This window comes from Oncorhynchus gorbuscha, linkage group LG24 (assembly GCF_021184085.1).
Source record: "Oncorhynchus gorbuscha isolate QuinsamMale2020 ecotype Even-year linkage group LG24, OgorEven_v1.0, whole genome shotgun sequence".
Classification (NCBI taxonomy): domain Eukaryota; kingdom Metazoa; phylum Chordata; class Actinopteri; order Salmoniformes; family Salmonidae; genus Oncorhynchus; species Oncorhynchus gorbuscha.
This window is the reverse complement of record NC_060196.1, coordinates 25,288,835-25,312,800: the sequence shown is the minus strand read 5'-3', so window position 1 is coordinate 25,312,800 and position 23,966 is coordinate 25,288,835. Positions and strand designations below refer to the sequence as shown.

General features: G+C 43.7%; 1 protein-coding gene across 1 annotated transcript in view; it reads left to right on the top strand.

Annotated features, from left to right (window-relative positions):
- The window catches only part of LOC124012974 (protein argonaute-3-like), a 51,150-nt gene extending 28,755 nt beyond the window's left edge, over positions 1 to 22,395 (top strand). Inside the window, exons 13-19 of the mRNA XM_046327072.1 lie at positions 16,460 to 16,619; positions 17,324 to 17,414; positions 17,581 to 17,775; positions 17,962 to 18,096; positions 18,206 to 18,307; positions 18,588 to 18,787; positions 19,011 to 22,395. Coding sequence (XP_046183028.1) covers positions 16,460 to 16,619; positions 17,324 to 17,414; positions 17,581 to 17,775; positions 17,962 to 18,096; positions 18,206 to 18,307; positions 18,588 to 18,787; positions 19,011 to 19,119 — 992 coding nt within the window. The 3' untranslated portion in view covers positions 19,120 to 22,395. The remainder of the gene's footprint in view (positions 1 to 16,459; positions 16,620 to 17,323; positions 17,415 to 17,580; positions 17,776 to 17,961; positions 18,097 to 18,205; positions 18,308 to 18,587; positions 18,788 to 19,010) is intronic.
- Positions 22,396 to 23,966: the final 1,571 nt, after the last annotated feature.

The window sequence follows — 23,966 nt, the reverse complement described above, 5'->3', positions numbered from 1 at the left end:
ACAGAAAATGTTTGGTTGAGGTTATTGCTGCCAAAGGAGGGTCAACCAGTTATTAAATCAAAGGTTTCACATACTTTCCCAACCCTGCACTGTGAGTAAGGTAACGCTCCCACGGTGTGTTCAATGAAGACATGAAAGCATATAATAATTTGTGTGTTATTAGTTTAAGCAGACTGTTTGTCTATTGTTGTGACTTAGATGAAGATCAGATCAATTTTATGATCAGTTTATACAGAAATCCTGTTAATTGCAATGGGTTCACATACTTTATCATGCCATTGTAAACATCTCACCAAATTCATAATAGATCCACTGATGTTGATAACCTCTCAAAACCAAGTGTACTTACCCAGCCCTTTCTAAACAGTTGGCACCAGTGGTTTAGTGGAGTGTAAATGGGAGTGTTACTTTAATCACTTTTCACGATGAGTAGTGTTTTTTTCCCACTACTGTATATCACTGGGCACCACTGCAGCTGGTACATACAGTCAGTATTGGGGTACTGAGGTAGGTTGAGCTGGTACTTCTTATCCGTGGCAAGAGGCACAAAACGTTCCCGCATATAGTGTTAGCGTCCACGGAAGTATGTTGCTGACTTCTTAGGGGCAGTCGGGGAGACCATCTGTGCTGCTCTGCTACTCATCCCAACCTGAAGAGGACATATAGTATGTGCGGATATCACTATCCCAAATGGAAACATTGTGGTCCAGCTAATAGCCATAAGGCACACTGGATTGAACCTCTGTATTCAACAAATAATGTTTCTTATGTTTTCTCAAAAAAATACTGCCCAAAATGTTGTTTTTATCAAGCCAAGGACAGTACCTTTTGCAATTGAGATATAAACGAAAAAAGAAACGTCCCTTTTTCAGGACCCTGTCTTTCAAAGATAATATGTAAAAATCCAAATAACTTCACAGATCTTCATTGTAAAGGGTTTAAACACTGTTTCCCATGCTTGTTCAATAAACCATAAACAATTAATGAACATGCACCTGTGGAACAGTTGTTAAGACACCAACCGCTTACAGACGGTAGGCAATTAAGGTTAGTTATGAAAACTTAGGACACTAAAGAGGCCTTTCTACTGACTGCAAGCTTGGCACACCTGTATTTTGGAATTTATCCCATTGTTCTCTGCATATCCTCTCTATCTCTGTCAGGTTGGTTGGGGAGAGTCGCTGCACATTCATTTTCAGGTCTCTCCAGAGATGCTTGATGGGGTTCAAGTTCGGGCTCTTGCTGGGTCATTCAAGGGCATTCAGAGACTTGTCCCGAAGCCACTCCTGCGTTGTCTTGGCTGTGTGCTTAGGGTCATTTTCCTGTTGGAAGGTGAACCTTTGCCCCAGTCTGAGGTCCTGAGCACTCTGGATCAGGTTTTCAACAAGGATCTCTCTGTACTTTGCTCTGTTCATCTTTCCCTCGATCCTGACTAGTCTCCCAGTCCCTGCTATTGAAAAACATTCCCACCACATGGATGCTGCCACCACCCTCTTTCTCCGGTGGGATGGTGCCAGGTTTCCTCCAGACGTGAAGCTTGGCATTCAGGCCATAGAGTTCAGTCTTGGTTTCATCAGACCAGAGAATCTTATTTCAAGGTCAGAGACTTGACCAATGCCCTTCTACCCCGATTGCTCAGTTTTGCCGGGCGACCATTTCTAGGAAGAGTCTTGGTGCTTCCAAACTTTTCCATTTTAAGAATGATGGAGGCCACTGTATTCTTGGGGACCTTCAATGCTGCAGAAATGTTTTGGTACCCTTCCCCAAATCTGTGCCTAGAAACAATTCTGTCTCGGAGCTCTACGGAAATTCCTTCGACCTCCTGCCTTGGTTTTTGTTCTGACATGCACTATCAACTCTGGGACCTTTTTATATAGAAAGGTGTGTGCCTTTTCAAATCATGTCCGATCAATTGAATTTACCACAGGTGGACTGCAAGTTGTAGAAACATCTCAAGGATGATCAATGGAAACAGGATGCACCGGAGTTCAATTTTGAGTCTCACAACAAAGGGTTTGAATACTTATGTACACTACTGTTCAAAAGTTTGGGGTCACTTAGAAATGTCCTTGTTTTAAAGAAAAACACAGTTTTTGTCCATTGAAAATAACATCAGTGTAAACATTAATGTTGCAAATGACTATTGTAGCTAGAAACGGCAGATTTTTATGGAATGTCTACATAGGCAGACGGAGGCCCATTATCAGCAACATCACTCCTGTGTTCCAATGGCACGTCATGTTAGCTAATCCAATTTTATCATTTTAAAAGGCTAATTGATCATTAGAAAACCCTTTTGCTATTATGTCAGCACTGCTGAAAACTGCTGTTCTGTTTAAAGAAGCAATACAACGGGTCTGAATAGTTGAGTATCTGGAGCATCAGCATTTGTGGGTTCGATTACTGGCTCAAAATGGCCAAATAACATTCTTCTGAAACTCATCATTCTATTCTTGTTCTGAGAAAATGAGGGTTATTCCATGTGAGAAATTGGCAATAAACTGAAGATCTCGTAAAACGATGTGTACTACTCCCTTCACAGAACAGCGCGAACTGGCTCGAACCAGAATAGAAAAAGGAGTGGGAGGCCCCGGTGCACAAATTACCAACAGGACAATGACATTAGTGTCTAGTTTGAGAAACAGATGGCTCACAAGTCCTAAACTGGCAGCTTCATTAAATTGTACCCGCAAAACACCAGTCTCAACGTCAACAGTGAAGAGGCGAACTGGGATTCTGGCCTTCTAGGGTATGAATGTACATCAATGGTCACCTATCATTTGGCACACTCCACCCTCGTGCTAGCAACATACCCATACAGCAGCTGCAATGCGAAGACTGACCACGAAAGCAACAAACATGATGCGTAGAGTCTGGTCCTGGTTCTCCCATGGCATCTGGGGTTGCCTACGACGGGACATCAGCTAGTACATCCTCGCCTGGGTTGTGGGGCACCTTCCTACAGTGGTTTGCCTGAACCCACATAGACCTCTCGGCAACTTTCACCTCTGTCTGGGTTGTCAGAAGCACTTGGAATGGACCATTCCAGCGCTGTTGGTGCTAGGTCTTTCTGCGGAGGTCCTTGATGACCACCCAATTGCCTGGTTGAAGTTTGTGGAGTGGTCCTTCCTTTGATTCAGGTAAAGCCACTTTCACCCTGGGAAAAATATGAAGGAAAAAGGAAACCGCACACTGCTCTTGATAGTATCACTGATATTTAATAAGCTTACGTATCGGCCTTCGTCAGAGCTTTTTGTGAATTGTTTAAAATGTGCACCCTTTATGTAGACCTAGCCCCACCCCCATCCATACCACACATCTAGGCAAAGGAAAAACAAATAAGTGCTACCCTGGGAAAACTAGACTTCAGAACATTGTTAAGTGCAGCACAGTAACTTACCAGTTGACTCTTGCAACCCATCAATGTCAACCTGTTAAGCAATATTGTGGGTTAGGGTTCCTCACCCTTCCTGTGAGTCTTTCATGAGGTGCTAAACCAGTGGTACGATGCGCTTGTCCAGCCAGTTATGTACATCAGAGCCAGAGGCATTACTGTTACCCATGGCAATCCGGTCTCAGTCATCAGTTTAATCAATTTAATTTTCAGTGTTTGGTTGGCTCTCTCTATGAGATCACCACTGGATGGATGATTACCACAATGCATTTACAGGTCAATCTGCAAATTTTCAGAGATGTTCGGAATAACACTATTTACAAAATGAGAGCTGTTCATTTGGACGGCAGACCTCACTTAGGGATGATTTCCCTTAGTAGGTTCTTTGCTACAGCCATTGCTGTGGCATGCTTACAAAGAAATGCTTCTACCCATTTGGAGAAGGCATCAACCAGGCAGTACGTATACCCCTGGCATGGAGTAAGCTCAATGAAGTCCATCATTATGTGCTCAAAAGGGTCTTCGGGCCTTGGGTGGGTTGACATAGGCAGCCTTTGCCTGTGTTTTTAGTCATACAAATCAAACACTTAGCACAAAATCCAGGAGGAAACCAAAAAATGATGTACAATTTCTACTACTCCCCCTTTTGACACATGATCTTGGCCATGTGTGTCAACTTGGCCACATAGGGGAAGCAAGACCTGGGCAAAAGGGGAAGGCTGTCAAAGGAACACTTCTTCCTCCACTGTCTCACCTCCCCAGGCTCTGCACCTGATTGCAGATCAGAAACATCATGTAATTAAAACATATTTTCTGCAGAAACAGGAAGTGAAACCATTTGGAGAGTGGGGGGAAACAATCAACACGGCAGCTGCCTTTGCAGCCATGGCAGCCATAGCATTCCCTTTTAGAGACAGTCTTTCATATAGTTTCGCAATCAGTCTTACCAGATGATGTAAGGAACCCACGATGCAGCTACAATGTTCCAAAATCGTGCACCACCCCGAACGCGTATCTGCTATCAGTATGAATGGTAACAGTTTTATCCTTAGCTAGAATGCACACCCTAGTCAGTGAAAATAATTCTGCAGCCTGAGCTGACAGATGTGATGGCAGTTTTGCACTTTTAAGTATCTATAGCAGTCAGTCGTACCTGCGTAGGCAGTGGTGGAAAAAGTACAACATTGTCATACTGAGTCATTTTCTATTAAGGTATCTTTACTTTTACTCAAGTAAGAAGTAAAAGTCACCCTGTAAAATACTACTTGAGTAAAAGTAATGGTTTAAAAAAATTGGCAACTGATGATAATGGGTAACCCCACGATTGTGCTGGCATTGTGGAGCAGGTCTGTAAACCCCACCCTGACCTCTCTCTGCCATTTTCAGAAAGAAACACTAATAGAGCTCTGGTGTTGACTTCTCATGCTTGTTCAGAACACAGTAACAGGTCGACATACTGTATTAATTTTGTGCCAAAGCAGCAGAAAATACCACCGGAGATTCTGAGTATCCTTGGTGGCAGACGGTCCAAGTCAAACACTTGTTTAAAATCTTAAACACGAACCAGAACTGTGATTCTGGTGCGACGGGAATGCTATAAAAAAGCATTAGCCAAATCAACAACTGAAAACCATTTTGCCGCACAGAAGATAGAATCATAATGGGGTTTGGCACAGCAGGAGTCATTGCATAAACTGCATCGTTAACAGGTCTGAGATCTTGAACAAAACGGCAATCACCTGAGCCTTTTCATACAGAAAGAATGGCGGTATTACAGGGAGAGCCTGGACAAGACACAATAGCTCCTCTTTCTACCAATGAAGCATGAACAGGGGTAATCCCCTTGATATAGCTTCCCCACTTAGGGGATACTGAGTTCAGCTTGGTCTGTGTGGGCCCTTAGGTGTGACAGTAAGCCGGTTCAACCAAATCATCTGTTTAGTGCTATCAAGGCCATGTACATCTCATTGAACATGTACAGCCATGGAACACAGGAAGTATGAATGCTGGGGGAGAATTTAGACCCATCCCTGCAAGACAGACTTCAACCAAATACCAATATCCTCCCAAGCAGCAACATCTGTTTTTAGCTACCGATACATAAATACATACAACAAAGCCTGTTCTGTAGTCAATTTAACACTTAAAGCATAAAATTGGGGCCCACTATACATATCACTGCAAAGTAAGCTCTCTTGGATATGGTCCCGGTCAGCCAACTTTGTTTATAATCTAAATCTCTTGTCAATAGTGAGAAATGTGCGGTGCAATGTAAGCCCGTCTGTGACATAAAACTACCTTCTGTTTCCAATAACTGTGAGCAGTTGATAAAATTTTAATAAGTGGGGTCATAGTGTGACCCATGAATAACCCATGGATACTCATGAATACTCATGTTCAGACCATGTCGGACAACATCATGAGGTGACCTGAGGCTGTACAACAGGGAGGCCGTTTCCTTCACAAAGAATATGAATTCCCAATTTACAGAGAGGATCGCTTCCTGACAAAATTACAGGACAACATTCCCCCAAAAATGTATTGATGGTAAATGCATGTGTTATTAACTCTTTCAGAGTCGCTCCCGAGGCTCTTATAGTGGTGGGAGGTTTGGACATCAATTCCAAATCTATGACAGACATTGCAGAGAGAGTATCTTCTAGAAATGTGATTGGCTCACCACTGACGAAGAGACAAACCATTGGCTCCTCACGGGGGTTTTAAAAAAATCTTTAAATGCTGTCTAAGGGTGTCAGCTGGCTCGATCTTGCGTCAGTCCATATGTGGGTTGTAAAGCGTTGTTTTCGGTGGAGGTCCGGTTTTCCTACGCCCCCTCCCCATCCCACTGCCCCCATGTTCTGGCGAAATATCCCTCCTTTCCGCAATTGTAACAAGCTCATTTCCTGTTGTTTCTCTTGTCTGGCCCACCCGTTAGCACTGACTCCCCCTCTTCATCTACCTGTTCCTCTTCCCCTCTGTCCATCATTTTGAGGTCTTCGCTGAGCCTGCCTCTGCTGGCCCTGTCCTTGATTAAAAAGCCAACTGTGCAGCTTGTAACTTCCTTCTTTTTCTATTCTCTGTTTTGTCTTGTCTTCTTGAGACAGTTGCTGCCTCTCAGCATGTTTGCAGTGTTCAATAACTGCTTGTAGACTGTTTCCCAGCCAATGCAGGTCATTTTTACCTGTTTACTAAGGGCTGGCAAAATTCCATTCATTGGGGCAGATTTAAAGAGGCTGTCATAGTCATTGCGGCGGCCATCAGTCATTGGTTTGAGCCCGCTATGCTTTCAGTAGCAGGTTTTCAGCCCATGTCTGTAGTGTTAGCTTTTTGCTTGCAACTATGGATAGCTGCCCAATCAGTCATGGGTGGGTAATGTTTATTTTATTTGATCACACAGTGTAACCAGTTGGGTCTGATACGCTCCACCCTCTTCTCATTGGTAGTTCTCATCAAAGCCTCCCTCAACGTCTGCCCATCGCAACTTCATCTTGACACGGCAAATGTGCGTGATCTCAGCTGTAGATGGCTTGTACGGCCAACTTAAGTAGCTGTGTGGTAAAATCACCAGTGTCCTTTGTAAGATTTGTAAGTTCATTAGCAATGTCCTTCTTCATTTCGTCCAAGTCTTTTGGATGTCAACGAGAGGGTGCCATTCGACATCTTCACCGTCCACAGATCGCAGTTGTGAATTAGAGAACGTTACCAGAGGTGCCTGGAGAAAGGTTGTGTTCGCCCCCCCCCCCCGTTTTTTAACCTGTTCTGGTCGTGACCGTTGCGGGTAAGGAACTTACACGTAGGGGTCGGCGTCGATGGTGGACTAAGTTCCCAGAGTCCAACACTAGAGACCGGACTCAATGTGGGCGGTGCACAGAACGGATTTCTGCTCCTCCGAGTGGTCTGCTGGTAGAGCCACGGTGAGGGACAGACGGCTGAGAGAGCTGCTGTGGGTGGAAAGTCATCATCATCTGTGTTTCTCCTTATTTTCTTATCTTCTTCCGTGTGTTTCTTGTTACTTTCTTTCAGCGTTATTCATTTAACTTTCCTGTCTGTCTTTTGGCTTCCCTCTCCCACTTTCTAAACATACGGCAATCTATTAGACATTTCTAGGCTTTCTTGGTTTCCTCAAACTTCAAAAAGTTATTTCTACAATTCTGCTAATAAAATTTCACTCAATGTACCTTTTTAAGAGAAAATCTGCTACTTTGTGCCAGAGCGGTACCTATTCCAGAATGTCCCTGCCCCATTTATCTGCCATGACCTTCACTGGCCCCGTGAGATGACCGGTCAGGCAAGGTTCTCCCTTGCTGCTCTTGACTCCCATTGTGAAACTCCACTATACACACACACTCAAACACAAACAACAGTGTTTAATTAGTGTTCGGTTCTAAATATCAGAGTAAGATCTCAATGGACACTATGAAAGCTTAAACCAAGTTTATTCACCCCGAAGGATCGAAAAGCTGAACAGACAAAGACATGGTTCCACCAGTGGTGGTATATACACTGCTCAACAAAAATAAAGGGAACACTTAAACAACACAATGTAACTGCAAGTCAATTACACTTCTGTGAAATCAAACTGTCCACTTAGGAAGCAACACTGATTGACAATAAATTTCACATGCTGTTGTGCAAATGGAATAGACAACAGGTGGAAATTATAGGCAATTAGCAAGACACCCCCAATAAAGGAGTGGTTCTGCAGGTGGTGACCACAGACTACTTCTCAGTTCCTATGCTTCCTGGCTGATGTTTTGGTCACTTTTGAATGCTGGCGGTGCTTTCACTCTAGTGGTAGCATGAGACGGAGTCTACAACCCACACAAGTGGCTCAGGTAGTACAGCTCATCCAGGATGGCACATCAATGCGAGCTGTGGCAAGAAGGTTTGCTGTGTCTGTCAGCGTAGTGTCCAGTGCATGGAGGCGCTACCAGGAGACAGGCCAGTACATCAGGAGACGTGGAGGAGGCCATAGGAGGGCAACAACCCAGCAGCAGGACCGCTACCTCCGCGTTTGTGCAAGGAGGAGGAGCACTGCCAGAGCCCTGCAAAATGACCTCCAGCAGGCCACAAATGTGCATGTGTCTGCTCAAACGGTCAGAAACAGACTCCATGAGGGTGGTATGAGGGCCTGATGTCCACAGGTGGGGGGTTGTGCTTACAGCCCAACACCGTGCAGGACGTTTGGCATTTGCCAGAGAACGCCAATATTGGCAAATTCGCCACTGGCGCCCTGTGCTCTTCACAGATTAAAGCAGGTTCACACTGAGCACGTGACAGTCTGGAGACGCCGTGGAGTACTGCTGCCTGCAAAATCCTCCAGCATGACCGGTTTGGCGGTGGGTCAGTCGTGGGGTGGCATTTCTTTGGGGGGCCGCACAGCCCTCCATGTGCTCGCCAGAGGTAGCCTGACTGCCATTAGGTACCGAGATGAGATCCTCAGACCCCTTGTGAGACCATATGCTGGTGCGGTTGGCCCTGGGTTCCTCCTAATGCAAGACAATGCTAGACCTCATGTGGCTGGAGTGTGTCAGCAGTTCCTGCAAGAGGAAAGCATTGATGCTATGGACTGGCCCGCCCGTTCCCCAGACCTGAATCCAATTGAGCACATCTGGGACATCATGTCTCGCTCCATCCACCAACGCCACGTTGCACCACACTGTCCAGGAGTTGGCGGATGCTTTAGTCCAGGTCTGGGAGGAGATCCCTCAGGAGACCATCTGCCACCTCACCAGGAGCATGCCCAGGCGTTTGTAGGGAGGTCATACAGGCACGTGGAGGCCACACACACTACTGAGCCTCATTTTGACTTGTTTTAAGGACATTACATCAAAGTTGGATCAGCCTGTAGTGTGGTTTTCCACTTTAATTTTGAGTGTGACTCTAAATCCAGACCTCCATGGGTTGATAAATTTGATTTCCATTGATCATTTTTGTGTGATTTTTTTTGTCAGCACATTCAACTATGTAAAGAAAAAGTATTTAACAAGAATATTTCATTCATTCAGATCTAGGATGTGTTATTTTAGTATTCCCTTTATTTTTTTGAGCAGTGGGTTTGAATCCACTTTGGGGTGGAATCTCTTCCTTCTCTCAACACTCCATCTCTGCTGCTAGGCAGGAAACAAAGTGATACGGGCAATAAACTGTTCCTTCTCCCTTAATGTGACCTGACCTCGACCCCCTTCATCACTAATCCATGGCTCTCTCCCCCTTATCAGTGCCTGCCACGTGATCGTTTTCCCTACACTCAGCACATTCCAATCTTAATTGCACCCACCATATACCTTCCTCCTACAGATAACCATTAACTTCTGGTGTAGACCCTAGACTATGCCACCCCTCATGTCTCTATTATAACTAATGATGAATCATATTTCAAGTTTAGAAATCTGAACCCACCCATCTTCCTTTCTTATGAATCTAAAATATATTTTTATATAATTTATATAGTTTAATATAAAATAATAAAATATAATTAATATAATTTCTTCATTATTTTATTTCAAATGTTATACCCAAATGGTGGGACTTTGTTATACCCAATTTTATACCCAATTTCTTCAGGACTTTGTCCTGGAATCACATAGCTCGTACATTTACACCTGACGATGGTAACCCATGGCATATTTCTTCAGGACTTTGTCCTGGAATCACATAGCTCATACATTTACACCTGACGATGATAACCCATTGCAAATTTCTTCAGGACCCTGTCCTGGAATCACATAGCTCATACATTTACACCTGACGATGGTAACTCGTGTCATATTTCTTCAGGACTTTGTCCTGGTATCGCTATAGTACCTCAGGATCTTATTCTGGAATTGCTTTCATAAGGACTCTCTCCTGGCTTCTCTTACACAAATCACATTTTATTTGTCGCATGCGCAGAATACAACTGGTGTAGACCTTACAGTGAAATGCTTACTTACAAGCCCTTAACCAACAATGCAGTTTTTAGAAAATACCAACAACAAAAAAGTATGAGATAAGAACAACAAATTAAAGATCACCAGTAAATAACAATAGCAGGGGGTAACAATACAGGGAGTACTGGTACAGAGTCGATGTCGGGGACACCGGTGGCGAGGTAATTGAGGTAATATTAAAACGTAAGTAGAGTTATTAAAGTGATAACGAGAGAGTAGTAGCAGCAGCGTAGTAAGGTGGGGAGTGGGCAATTGAAATAATCTGGGTAGCCATTTGATTAGCTGTTCAGGAGTCTCATGGCTTGGGGGTAGAAGCTGTTTAGAAGCCTCATGGACCTAGGCTTGGTGCTCGGGTACCTCTTGCTGTGCGGTAGCGGAGAGAACAGTCCATGACTAGGGTGGCTGGAGTCTGACAATTTTTAGGGCCTTCCTCTGACACCGCCTGGTATAGAGATCCTGGATGGCAGGAAGCTTGGCCCTGGTGATGTGCTGGACCATACGCACTACCCTCTGTAGTGCCTTGCGTGACCGAGCAGTTGCCATACCATGCAGTGATACACCCCAGCAGGATGCTCTCGGTGGTGCAGTTGTAAAACATTTTGAGGATCTTAGAACCCATGCCAAACCTTTTCTCCTGAGGGTTAATAGGCATTGTCATGCCCTCTTCACGACTGTCTTGATGTGCCTGGACCATGTTAATTTGTCGGTGATGTGGATGCCAAGGAACTTGAAGCTCTCAACCTGCTCCACTACAGCCCCGCCGATGAGAATGGGGACGTGCTCGTTGCTCCTTTTCCTGTAGTCCACAATCATCTCCTTAGTCTTGGTTTCGTTGAGGGATAGTTTGTTATTCAGGCACCACCCGGCCAGGTCTCTGACCTCCTCCCTATAGGCTGTCTCATCGTTGTCGGTGATCAGGCCTACCACTGTTGTCATCAGCAAACTTAATGAGTGAACAGGGAGTACAGGATGGGACTGAGCATGCACCCCTGAGGGGCCCCTGTGTTGAGGATCAGTGTGGCGGATGTGTTGTTGCCTACCTTCCCCACTCGGGGGTGGCCTGTCAGGAAGTCCAGGATCCAGTTGCAGAGGAAGGTGTTTAGTCCCAGTATCCTTAGCTTAGTGATCAGCTTTGAAGGCACTATGGTGTTGAACGCTGAGCTGTAGTCAATGAATAGCATTTTTGCATAGGGTGTTCCTTTTGTCTAGGTGTGAAAGGGCAGTGTGGAGTGCAATCTGTGGATCTATTGGGGTGGTATGCAAATTGGAGTGGGTCTAGGGTTTCTGGGATAATGGTGTTGATGTGAGCCATGACCAGCCTTTCAAAGCATTTCACGGCTACAGACATGAGTGCTACGGGTCGGTATTTATTTAGGCAGGTTACCTTAGTGTTCTTGGGCACAGGGACTATGGTGGTCTGCTTGAAACATGTTGGTATTACAGACTCGGTCAGGGACAGGTTGAAAATGTCAATGAAGACACTTGCCAGTTGGTCAGCACATGCTCGTCCTGATAATCCGTCTGGCCCTGCGGCCTTGTGAATGTTGACCTGTTTAAAGGTCTTACATCGGCTGCGGAGAGTGTGATCACATAGTCGTCCGGAACAGCTGATGCTCTCATGCATGTTTCAGTGTTACTTGCCTCGAAGCAAGAATATAATTTATTTAGCTCGTCTGGTAGGCTCGTATCACTGGGCAGCTCTCGGCTGTGCTTCACTTTGTAGTCTATAATAGTTTGCAAGCCCTGCCACAGCCATTGAGCATCGGAGCCGGTGTAGTACTATTCGATCTTAGTCCTGTATTGACGCTTTGCCTGTTTGATGGTTCATCTGAGGGAATAGCGGGATTTCTTATAAGCTTCTGGGTTAGAGTTCCGCTTCTTGAAAGCAGCGGCTCTACCCTTTTAGCTCAGTGCGAATGTTGTCTGTTATCCACTGATTCTGGTTGGGGTATGTACGTACAGTCACTGTGGGGACGACGTACATACGTCATCCCTCGGTCTCCTCGGGAGCATTCAGCAAGCGGAGTTGTCATCCCTCCTAGTCGCCAAATTGTGTTAGCAATTCTATAGGAAGAAAGAGACTGACTCTTTCAAACAACAATTTTATAAAATTTACAAAAACGAAGCCATCAACCATCACCAATAATGGCTCAGAGTTGAAAGCTTAACAAACATAGTCGGGTCCTTGCTTTATTGAGAAAATACAACCTCTTTCTGTATACGTGGCAGTCAGCAGATGGTGTGTAAAAGGTAATTAGTTGTCCGTGCAGACTTAAGATAGACGGTTGAGCCCTCGGGCTATCAAGCTTGTGCTAACTGCATTCAAAAGAACAAACACTATGTACTCCTTTCTGCAAGTTTCCATACATGTGACTTTCTGTAGAAGGTCTGTCACATTCTGCAGTTGCACCCAAACGGCTCTTAGTCATAAGACAGGGCTTACAGCTACTGTTGAAGTCTGAAGTTTACATATACTTAGGTTGGAGTCATTAAAACTTGTTTTTCAACCACTCCACAAATTTCTTGTTAACAAACTATAGTTTTGGCAAGTCGGTTAGGACATCTACTTCAAATCAAATGTATTTGTCACATACACATGCTTAGCAGATGTTAATGCGAGTGTAGCGAAATGCTTGTGCTTCTAGTTCCGACCATGCAGTAATATCTAACAAGTAATTTAACTTAACACTTTCACAACAACTACCTCTTATACACAAAGGAATGGATACGAATATGTACATACAAATATATGAATGAGTGATGCCCGAACGGCATAGGCAAGATGCAGTAGATGGTATAGAGTACAGTATATACATATGAGATGAGTAATGTAGGATATCACTGGCTTCCAGTTGAAGCTCGCATCCGCTACAAGACCATGGTGCTTGCCTACGGAGCTGTGAGGGGAACGGCACCTCAGTACCTCCAGGCTCTGATCAGGCCTTTCACCCAAATAAGGGCACTGCGTTCATCCACCTCTGGCCTGCTCGCCTCCCTACCACTGAGGAAGTACAGTTCCCGCTCAGCCCAGTCAAAACTGTTCGCTGCTCTGGCTCCCCAATGGTGGAACAAACTCCCTCATGACGCCAGGACAGCGGAGTCAATCACCACCTTCCGGAGACACCTGAAACCCCACCTCTTTAAGGAATACTTAGGATAGGATAAAGTAATCCTACTCACCCCCCCTTCCCCCCTTAAAATATTTAGATGCACTATTGTAAAGTGGCTGTTCCACTGGATGTCATAAAGTGAATGCACCAATTTGTAAGTCGCTCTGGATAAGAGCGTCTGCTAAATGACTTAAATGTAAATGTAAATGTATGAAAACATCATATGAAGTAGCATTGTTTAATGTGGCGTGTGATACATTTAATTACATCACGGTGGCAAGATGCTTTGTCATTTTTCAAAAAATTGTTTACAGAGATTATTTCACTTATAATTCACTGTGTTACAATTCCAATGGATCAAGATGACATACACTAAGTTGACTACGCCTTTAAATTCCAGAAAAATGATGTCATGGCTTTAGAAGGTTCTGATCGACAACAGGCTAATTGACAACATTTTAGTCATTTGGAGGTGTACCTGTGGATGTAGTTCAAGGCCTATCTTCACACTCAGTGCCTCTTTGCTTAACATCATGGGAAAATCAAAAGAAATCAGCCAAAACCTCAGAAAAAAATTGTAGACCTCCAAGTCTGGTTCATTCTTGGGAGCAATTTCCAAATGCCTAAAGGTACCACGTTCATCTGTACAAACAATAGTACGCAATTGTAAACAACATGGGACCACACAGCCGTCATACCCCTCAGGAAGGAGTCGCGTTCTGTCTCCTAGAGATGAACGTACTTTGTTGTGAAAAGTGAAAATCAATCTCGGAACAACAGCAAAGGACCTTGTGAAGATGCTGGAGGAAACGGGTACAAAAGTATCTACAATTGAAGTCGGAAGTTTACATACACCTTAGCCAAATATATTTAAATTCCTGACATTTAATCCTAGTAAAAATGCCCTGTTTTAGGTCAGTTAGGATCACCACTTTATTTTAAGAATGTGAAATGTCAGAATAATTGTAGAGTGATTTATTTCAGCTTTTGTTTCTTTCATCACATTCCCAGTGGGTCAGAAGTTTACATACACTCAATTAGTATTTGGTAGCATTGCCTTTAAATTGATTAACTTTGGTCAAACGTTTCAGGTAGCCAAGCTTCCCACAATCAGTTGGGTGAATTTTGGCCCATTCCTCCTGACAGAGCTGGTGTAATTGAGTTCGCTTTTTCAGTTCTGCCCACAAATTTTCTATAGAATGGAGGTCAGGGCTTTGTGATGGCCACTCCAATACCTTGACTGTGGTCCTGAAGCCATTTTGCTACAACTTTGGAAGTATGCTTGGGGGTCATTGTCCATTTGGAAGACCCATTTGCAACTAAGCTTTAACTTCCTGACTGATGTCTTGAGATATTGCTTCAATATATCCACATAATTTTCCTACCGGCATGATGCCATCTATTTTGTGAAATGCACTAGTCCCTCTTGCAGCAAAGTACTCCCACAACATGATGCTGCATCCCCCGTGCTTTACGGTTGGGATGGTGTTCTTCGGCTTGCAAGCCTCCCCCTTTTTGCTCCAAACATTATGATAGTCATTATGGCCAAGCAGTTCTATTTTTGTTTCATCAGATCAGAGGATATTTCTCCAAATAGTACTATCTTTGTCCCCATGTACAGTTGCAAACCGTAGTCTTGCTTTTTGATGGCGGTTTTGGATCAGTGGCTTCTTCCTTGCTGGGCAGCCTTTCAGGTTATGTCGATATAGGACTCGTTTTACTGTGGATATACAGTTGAAGTCGTAAGTTTACATACAGTTGTCGGGAGTTTTAAAAAGCACTGTCGTTGCACCAATGTACCTAACCATGAATATCAATGCCTTTCTTAAAATCAATACACAAGTATATTTTTTAAAACTTTCATATATAGTTAAGAAATTCATGTTAGCAGGCAATATTAACTATGGAAATTGTGTCACTTCTCTTGCGTTCTGTGCAAGCAAAGTCGAGGTATATGCAGCAGTTTGGGCCGACTGGCTCGAACTGTGTGAAGACCATTTCTTCCTAACAAAGACCATAATTAATTTGCCAGAATTGTACATAATTTTGACATAACATTGAAGGTTGTACAATGTAACAGCAATATTTAGACTTATGGATGCCACCCGTTCGATGAAATACGGAACGGTTCTGTATTTCACTGAAAGAATGAATGTTTTGTTTTCGAAATGATCGTTTCCGGATTTGACCATATTAATGACCTAAGGCTCGTATTTCTGTGTGTTTTATTATATTATAATTGTCTATGATTTGATATTTGATAGAGCAGTCTAACTGAGCGGTGGTAGGCAGCAGCAGGCTTGTAAGCATTCATTCAAACAGCACTTTCCTGCGTTTGCCAGCAACTCTTTGCAATGCTTGAAGCACAGTGCTGTTTGACTTCAAGCCTATCAACTCCCGAGATTAGGCTGGCAATACTATAGTACCTATAAGAACATCCAATAGTCAAAGGCATATGAAATACAAATTGTATAGAGAGAGAAAAAAATCCTATACTAAATATATATATATATATATTGAAGACTCTTGTTAAAAGGAACTACCAGCTTTCATATGTTCTCATGTTCTGAGCAAGGAACTTCAACGTTAGCTTTTTTACATGGCACATTTACTTTTCTTCTCCAACACTGTGTTTTTGCATTATTTAAACCAAAATTGAACATATTTCATTATTTATTTGACTAAATAGATTTTATTTATGTATTATATTACTTTGAAATAAGTGTTCATTGTTTGTTCAGTATTGTTGTAATTGTCATTATTACAAATGTATATATTTTGCTCCTCCAATATTCTGTATCGGAGTTGAAAGATCATAACCGGTCGACCTCTACTAATTGTGTATTTTCCACAGTCTGTGTATTTATTTTGGTTATTTCCATAGCCAGAGTATACCATGTACAAGATGGCATTAAGTGTAAGATGTTTCCCGGCATCTACAATATGGCATTGGATGTAAATGGTTACCTGTGTCCTACAATATGGCACCAGGTGTAAAATGGTTCCCTTTGTCTCTCTAACAGCTGAGGTAAAGCGGGTTGGAGACACCCTCCTCGGCATGGCCACTCAGTGTGTCCAGGTGAAGAACGTGGTGAAGACGTCCCCCCAGACCCTTTCCAACCTCTGCCTCAAGATCAACGTCAAACTGGGGGGCATCAACAACATCCTGGTCCCACACCAACGGTAAAGCATAGTGAAAGAGTGGGTGTGGCCACAGGCAGAAAACCCCTATTTAGCAGAAACGCCTATATACTTTATGATGGAAAACACCTATGTAGTGTATGACAAAAACCTATTAGGACATGCACGACTGTTCAAAAGTTTGGGGTCACTTAGAAATGTCCTTATTATTGGAAAAAAAAATGTGTCCATTAGAATAACATCAAATTGATCAGAAATACAGTGTAGACGTTGTGAATAACTATTGTAGCTGGAAACGGCTGATTTAAAGATATATCTACATAGGTGTACAGAGGCCCGTTATCAGCAACCATCACTCCTGTGTTCCAATGGCACGTTGTGTTAGCTAATCCAAGTTTGTAATTTTAAAAGGCTAATTGATCATTAGAAAACCCTTTTGCAATTATGTCAGCACAGCTGAAAACTGTTGTCCTGATTTAAATAAGCATTAAAACTGGCCTTCTTCGGACTGAGAATCTGGAGCATCAGCATTTGTGGGTTTGATTACAGGCTCAAAATGGCCAGAAACAAATACCTTTCTTCTGAAACGCGTAAGTCTATTCTTGTTCTGAGAAATGAAGGCTATTCCATTCGAGAAATTGGCATTGGACAAACACATTGCTTTCCTTTCAAAAACAAGGACATTTCAGTGACCCCAAAGTTTTGGGCTGTAGTATATGTCTGATGTTTGTCTCTCTCTCCACCAGTCCCTCAGTGTTCCAGCAGCCTGTTATCTTCCTGGGGGCCGACGTCACTCACCCTCCAGCCGGAGACGGAAAGAAGCCATCCATCGCAGCGGTCAGTCTCTTCCTGTCACTCTAGTTTCCATTTCCACTTTCCTCACAAACACTGCCTTGTCTATCTAGTTGACATGGAGTCTGATGGCTCTAGTACATTGGTAATCTACTAGTTTGCTACAATAGCGTTCTGAAACATGGTGTCAGAAGTCATGTTTCTGTCCCAGGTGGTGGGCAGTATGGACGCCCACCCCAGCAGGTACTGTGCCACAGTGAGGGTCCAGAGACCCAGACAGGAGGTGATCCAGGACCTGGCCTCCATGGTGCGGGAGCTCCTCATCCAGTTCTACAAGTCTACCCGCTACAAACCCACCAGAATCATATTTTACAGGGATGGTGTGTCAGAGGGACAGTTCAGACAGGTTAGTTAAAATACTTATGTCCCCCTTCAATCTCTCATTTAAAGTTGACAGCCAAGCCAAATGATGTCCCTATGTTGAGGAATACACGTATTACAAAAATGTTCTTCATAGACTATTTGCCTTAAACTTGAATTCTTCACTGCGTGCCACTCTTTGCTGGTGAGTTGACTTCTCTCTGTGTGGCAGGTGCTGTACTATGAGCTGCTGGCGATCAGGGAAGCCTGTATCATGTTGGAGAAGGAGTACCAGCCGGGCATCACCTACATCGTGGTGCAGAAACGCCACCACACACGCCTCTTCTGTGCAGACCGCAATGAGCGGGTAAGCAGTGCTATGGATCTCTCCTTGTACATTAATGATTGACTTTATCTGCTGGGCTTAGATTGGTTGTTGAACTGTTTTTTTAAATGGAGTGTTGTTTCTTTGGCAGGTTGGACGGAGTGGTAACATTCCTGCAGGCACCACTGTGGACACAGATATCACTCACCCCTATGAGTTTGACTTTTACCTCTGCAGCCACGCAGGAATACAGGTGTGTGTCAAGACTCACACCAGGGTTATGTTCAATAGGCATAAAATGGGAAAACGTTGTAATACTAAAGTCAGCATTCTTATTGGACAAGTTCAGGTAGTATATCCTGCTTATTTCTCCCTAATGTCGACTCTTGCCGTCATTGATACTTTCTCAGAGGTTCGTCGGCCTCTATTGCTTTCCACTACACTTCGTTGTCAGTGTTGAATCAATGCTGGTATCCTCTCCATGGAACCCTCATTGTTCCTGTGGAATTACAGACTTCGCCTTCTCCCTACAGGGTACGAGCCGACCATCCCATTACCACGTCCTGTGGGACGACAACTGCTTCACGGCTGACGAGTTTCAGCTGCTCACCTACCAGCTGTGCCACACCTACGTCCGCTGCACCCGCTCTGTCTCCATCCCCGCGCCAGCCTACTACGCCCACCTGGTGGCCTTCCGTGCCCGCTACCACCTGGTGGACAAAGAACATGACAGGTGAGGGGGGGGAAGGGATTCATTTCATTGTGATCAGTATACTTTTCTGTAGGGCTAAAATCACTGTCTCGTGCTGTTTATCAGGTAAAAAGAAACTGGAGGCCGACGTCATGTATTGACTATAAAATAATAGTCAAGTTTATTCAAGATAAATGTTCTCTTCTTCTCTTTCTGTCCTTTTCCCTTTCTCGTTTCCTCACTTCCTTCTCTTGAACACACGCAGTGCGGAGGGCAGCCATGTCTCGGGGCAGAGTAACGGCCGAGACCCCACGGCCCTCGCCAAGGCTGTTCAGATTCATCACGACACACTGAGGACTATGTATTTCGCCTGAGAGGTAGAATACCCCTCCCAACACCCCACCCCATCAGCCTCTGTGTCCTAGTGGGGGTCAGCCATCGCATATCGCACTTTGGGCTGGCGCAGCTCTGGTCCCGATGAGGGGATGCCAAGCCGCGAAGGATAACAACAACCAGAAGGGAGTACAGCAACGTTATGCAATATGAAACCAGCCAATCCTCTCCCAGCCTGTTCTCCTTTGCTGTGTTTTTAATGAATGGATCGTCTCTGATACTGCTCCTTGAGCTGTGCTCAACTTTTGCTTTTGTCTTACTTTCAAAATGCCAGAGTGTAGAAGACGAGACAGGGGAATTGATAAGGATGGTTTCAGGGGTTGGGTGGGGACATAGCAGGTCCAGTGAGGATCATTCTTGTTCCTCAACCCAGTGCTGATATGATGACTTGCCTATCCATGTTCAAACGTATAAATGGTCCTCTTTTAAATGTCTTCGTTAGCTTGTTGTCGTTATATGTGCGTCTTTGTATGTTCTGTAGAAGTCTGATTGCCATGGCGATGCCTGTTAGTCGAGAACGCTTGTGAATCACAGCTATGCCCTTTTTCATAGGGCAAGCTGCTCGCCCAGTTACTCTGCTCTCTTTAAGCCAATGGGGATTTACTTGCAGTCATTGCGCCTGTCAGAGTTGAACACGGCAATCTCTATCTCTATCAAAAGGCATTTACAACAAAAAAATTTTTTTTACAGCTATTGTTTGTCGTACTTTTAGAATATCAACCCTGGCCACACCATGGACCTACTCAGAACCTTTACAGAGTTCACTGTGGTAGCTACAGATTTCACTGTGGTAGCTACAGATTTCACTCTCTTTTTTAAAAATTATTATTTATCCTTCTGTGATTTGAGATTATTCTTATTTATCATTCATTTTCAGCAATAGAGCACTGTTCGTTTTTGTCAAATTTGAACTAAGGAACTGATGTCACACCTTTTAGTGCAATAAGTCATTAATGCATAAAAAGGGTTCACATACCGATTTGTATATTTTTGGGCCATTATGACCGGATATGGGCAGGTGATAACGGATAAAGAATGTAAACTGGGGCAAGGATTGATGCCACAAAATGGTTATGTGGGGGTGACATGACACAATACGTGTTTTTTTAGTAAATGGAGTGAATTATGTGCCCGTTTTTAGGTGGAAAGAAGAATTTGAAAGACCAAGGATGTATCTATTTTAGTTGGAGCTCCTCTGAGATCAGTTAATTAGTTTAGTTATAATAATCTCATCCAGGCATTACTGTCAGCATGATATGCTGTCTAGGAATGTCTGGGGTTAGAGAGCACAGCATGTATGGCTGCATGGATTCAGTTTCATGATTTCATTTTTAATGTGAATTATTTTTTAATATGTAGACTGATCAATTGAAGGTGGGGACAGTTAGCTAACAGATCTGTATCGTTCATTTTAACCCTCTAGTGGAGGACTCATTTTGCACTGTTCAAAGTAAGCTTTCAAATTTCTGAGTTTTATCAAGCCGTTTTGTCACATTTTGAAGGGCTTTGCCTTGCTGTGCAGTATCCTCCAGGCGAGGCCTTTGGTTTGGTCAAGCTGGAACGAGACGAAACTCAATGTGCCTCGTGGGATTGTGAGGGGGAGGACTGGGGTCATCTGCATGGGGCTTGAAGCGTGGGTGGTATGAGCCTTGTCCGACTGGGACACAGGTGATCCCTGCTCTCACTGCAAAAGAGGCAGTGTTGTAGCATGGCCAGCACTCTGCCACACTCATTGTCCTATAGCTACGTGTTACCAGAAACCAAACTAGCTGCTATACCACATGTTATTTTGTTCATATATATTCCTACAAAGAGAGACTATAAAAATATATGACAATTTACTGCACTTAAAGATGCATGTGTTTCACGTGAGACACATACCCTGGTGCTGAGCGGTGCAGTATGGGGGGGGGGGTAGTAGAACCCCCTCTGTTGTATTCAGACATTATGAGCTTCGTGTTTTAAAGGATCAGGTGTAACAGTAGAGAGGACTTTCCACTTATAATACAGGGGACATGCTTTCATTCCCAGAGGGTGTGGTCTTTTAGTCATCAGTACCCCGGGGGCCAAACTGTATGTGTGAATTAAGTCCCAGCAAAATGTCAGACATTACCAGCATCTGATTTTACTTAAAGAACAGTGTCGGTATGATCTCATCAACTGTTACTGTGTGCTAATGTGTAGCTGCTCTGCTTGTGTGATAAAATATTTAAAAAATGTCTGTACGGTAGTAAAACGGGAAGGAATTATCTCTCTACGATGCCACGGAATTGACCTCTAGAGCCCAGTGGGCGGGGTTTTGCATCTAGGTGGGGGGGGGGTTGTGAACTTATGCTGCCGTTCGTGGGAGGTGGGAATTTACCAGTTGTAAAGTCGGAAATACTAGTCGCTCTGGATAAGAGCGTCTGCTAAATGACGTAAATGTAAATGTTGAACTCATTGAGAAATGCCGATTGGCTACAAGCTGCGTAAACCATAAATTAAAAGTACAGCTCTCATGCTTGCAAACAAATTTAAAGGGTTCAAAAACCATATTAATAGATTGCTATTTAGAAATGTTTTGTTGCATTTAACTTCCGAAAATGCTGTTATCTAGGTTATTTCCTTAGTAGGTGACAGAGGTCATCGTGTGGGAGCACAGGATGATGGACAAATTTACCACTAGTAATTAGCAGTTGGAGGGCCATTCAAGTCGATTTTCCCAGTTGTATGTGGTGAATTCCCACTTGGTTAACGAATGCAGCATTATTCTGAGGCTGGGGGACAATACAGGGGAGACGCGTGGCAGCCTACAGTGCATTCGGAAAGTATTCAGACCCTTTTTCTACATTTTGTTACGTTACAGCCTTATTCTAAAATAGATTTTCTCCTCATGAATCTACAAACACTACCCAATAATGACAAAGCAAAAACAGGTTTTTGCACAAAAATTATACTTTATTTACATACGTATTCAAACCCTTCGCTATGAGACTTGAAATTGAGCTGTGGTAAATTCAATTGATTGGACATGATTTGGAAAGGCACAGACCTGTCTATATAAGGTCCCACAGTTGACCGTGCATGTGAGCGCAAAATCTAAGTGATGAAAGTTGAAGGAAATGTCTGAGCTCCATGACAAGATTGTGTTGATGCACAGATCTGGGGGAAGATACCAAAAAATGTCTGCAGCATTGAAGATCTGCAAGAGCATAGTGGCCTCCGTCATTCTTAAATAGAAGAAGTTTGGAACCACCAAGACTCTTCCTAGATCTGGCCACCTGTCCAAACTGAGCAATCGGGGGAGAAGGGCCCTGGTCAGGGAGGTAACCAAGAACCCGATGGTCACTCTGACAGAGTTCCTCTGTGGAGATGGGAGAACCTTCCAGAAGGACAACCATCTCTGCAGTACTCCACCAATCAGGCCTTTTTGGGTAGAGTGGACAGACTGATGTATTCCTCAGTTGAAGTATTCCTCAGTTGAAGGCACATGAAAGCCCGCTTGGAGTTTGCCAAAAGGCAACTGAAGATTCTCAGACCATGAGAAACAAGATTCTAAGGTCTGATGAAACCCAGATTGAACTCCTTGGCCTGAATGCCAAGCGTCACGTCTGCAGGAAACCTGGCACCATCTTTACGGTGAAGCATGCTGGTGGCAGCATCATGCTGTGGCAATGTTTTTCAGCGGTATGAACTGGGAGACTAGTCAGGATTGAAGAAAATATTAACAGAGAAAAGTACAAAGAGATCCTTGATGAAAACTTGCTCCAGAGCGCTCAGGACCTGGGGCGAAGGTTCACCTTCCAACAGGACAACGACCCTAAGCACACAGCCAAGATAACGCAGGAGTGGCTTCAGGACAAGTCTCTGAATGCCCTTGAGTGACCCAGCCAGAGCCCGGACTTGAACCAGATGAAACATCTCTGGATAGACCTGACAATAGATGTGCAGCAACGCTCCGCAACAAACCTGACAGAGATAGAGAGGATATGCAAAGAACAACAGGAGAAACTCCCCAAATACAGGTGTGCCAAGATTGTAGCGTCATACCCAAGATTTGATGCTGTAATTGCTGCCAAAGGCGCTTCAACAAAGTACTGAGTAAAGAGTCAGAATACTTGTGTAAATGTGATATTTCAGTTATTTTTTTAAATACAAAATATGATTTTGCTTTGTCATTATGGGGTATTGTGTTTAGATTAAGGGGGGGGGTTTAAAAAAAAACAATTTTAGAATAAGGCTGTAACGTAACAAAATGTGGAATAAAATCTGAATACCTTCCAAATGTACTGTATTTCCTATATAATGGCAGCCCAATGCCTATGTAATGCACTGCTCTTGACCAGGGCTCTGGGAAAATGTAGTGCACTATGTAGGGAATGGGGTGGCCCGTAGCGCACTATGCACTACCTATGTAGGTAATCAGTGGCATTTGGGACTCAACCAGGCTCCTCCATGTGATGCCCTCCCCTCTAAACGCTGGACATCAGATGCCTTCTTTCGTGTTGTTCTAAACTATTTAAAATTCTGAAATTGAGATATATTTGTATATTATAATGAACACTTATTTTTGCTAACAAATTCTATAAAAATAGAACAATAATAATAAAATATAGAAGACAATGGTAATATGGTCACTAATAATAATCCAAATGCAATAGACTGATGTGGTGTTTATTTGTTCCATGTCAAAGCAAAGCGTGTCGTACTGAAGCTACATCTGTGTAGCATTTAAATGACCTACTGTGAGGGGGATTGCTGATTATTTTGGGGGGGGTCAGGTGTTGTTCTGTAGTGACTGATTAGATGAACCTCCCCCTATTTCCCATCACCCTCCTCTGTTCATTGA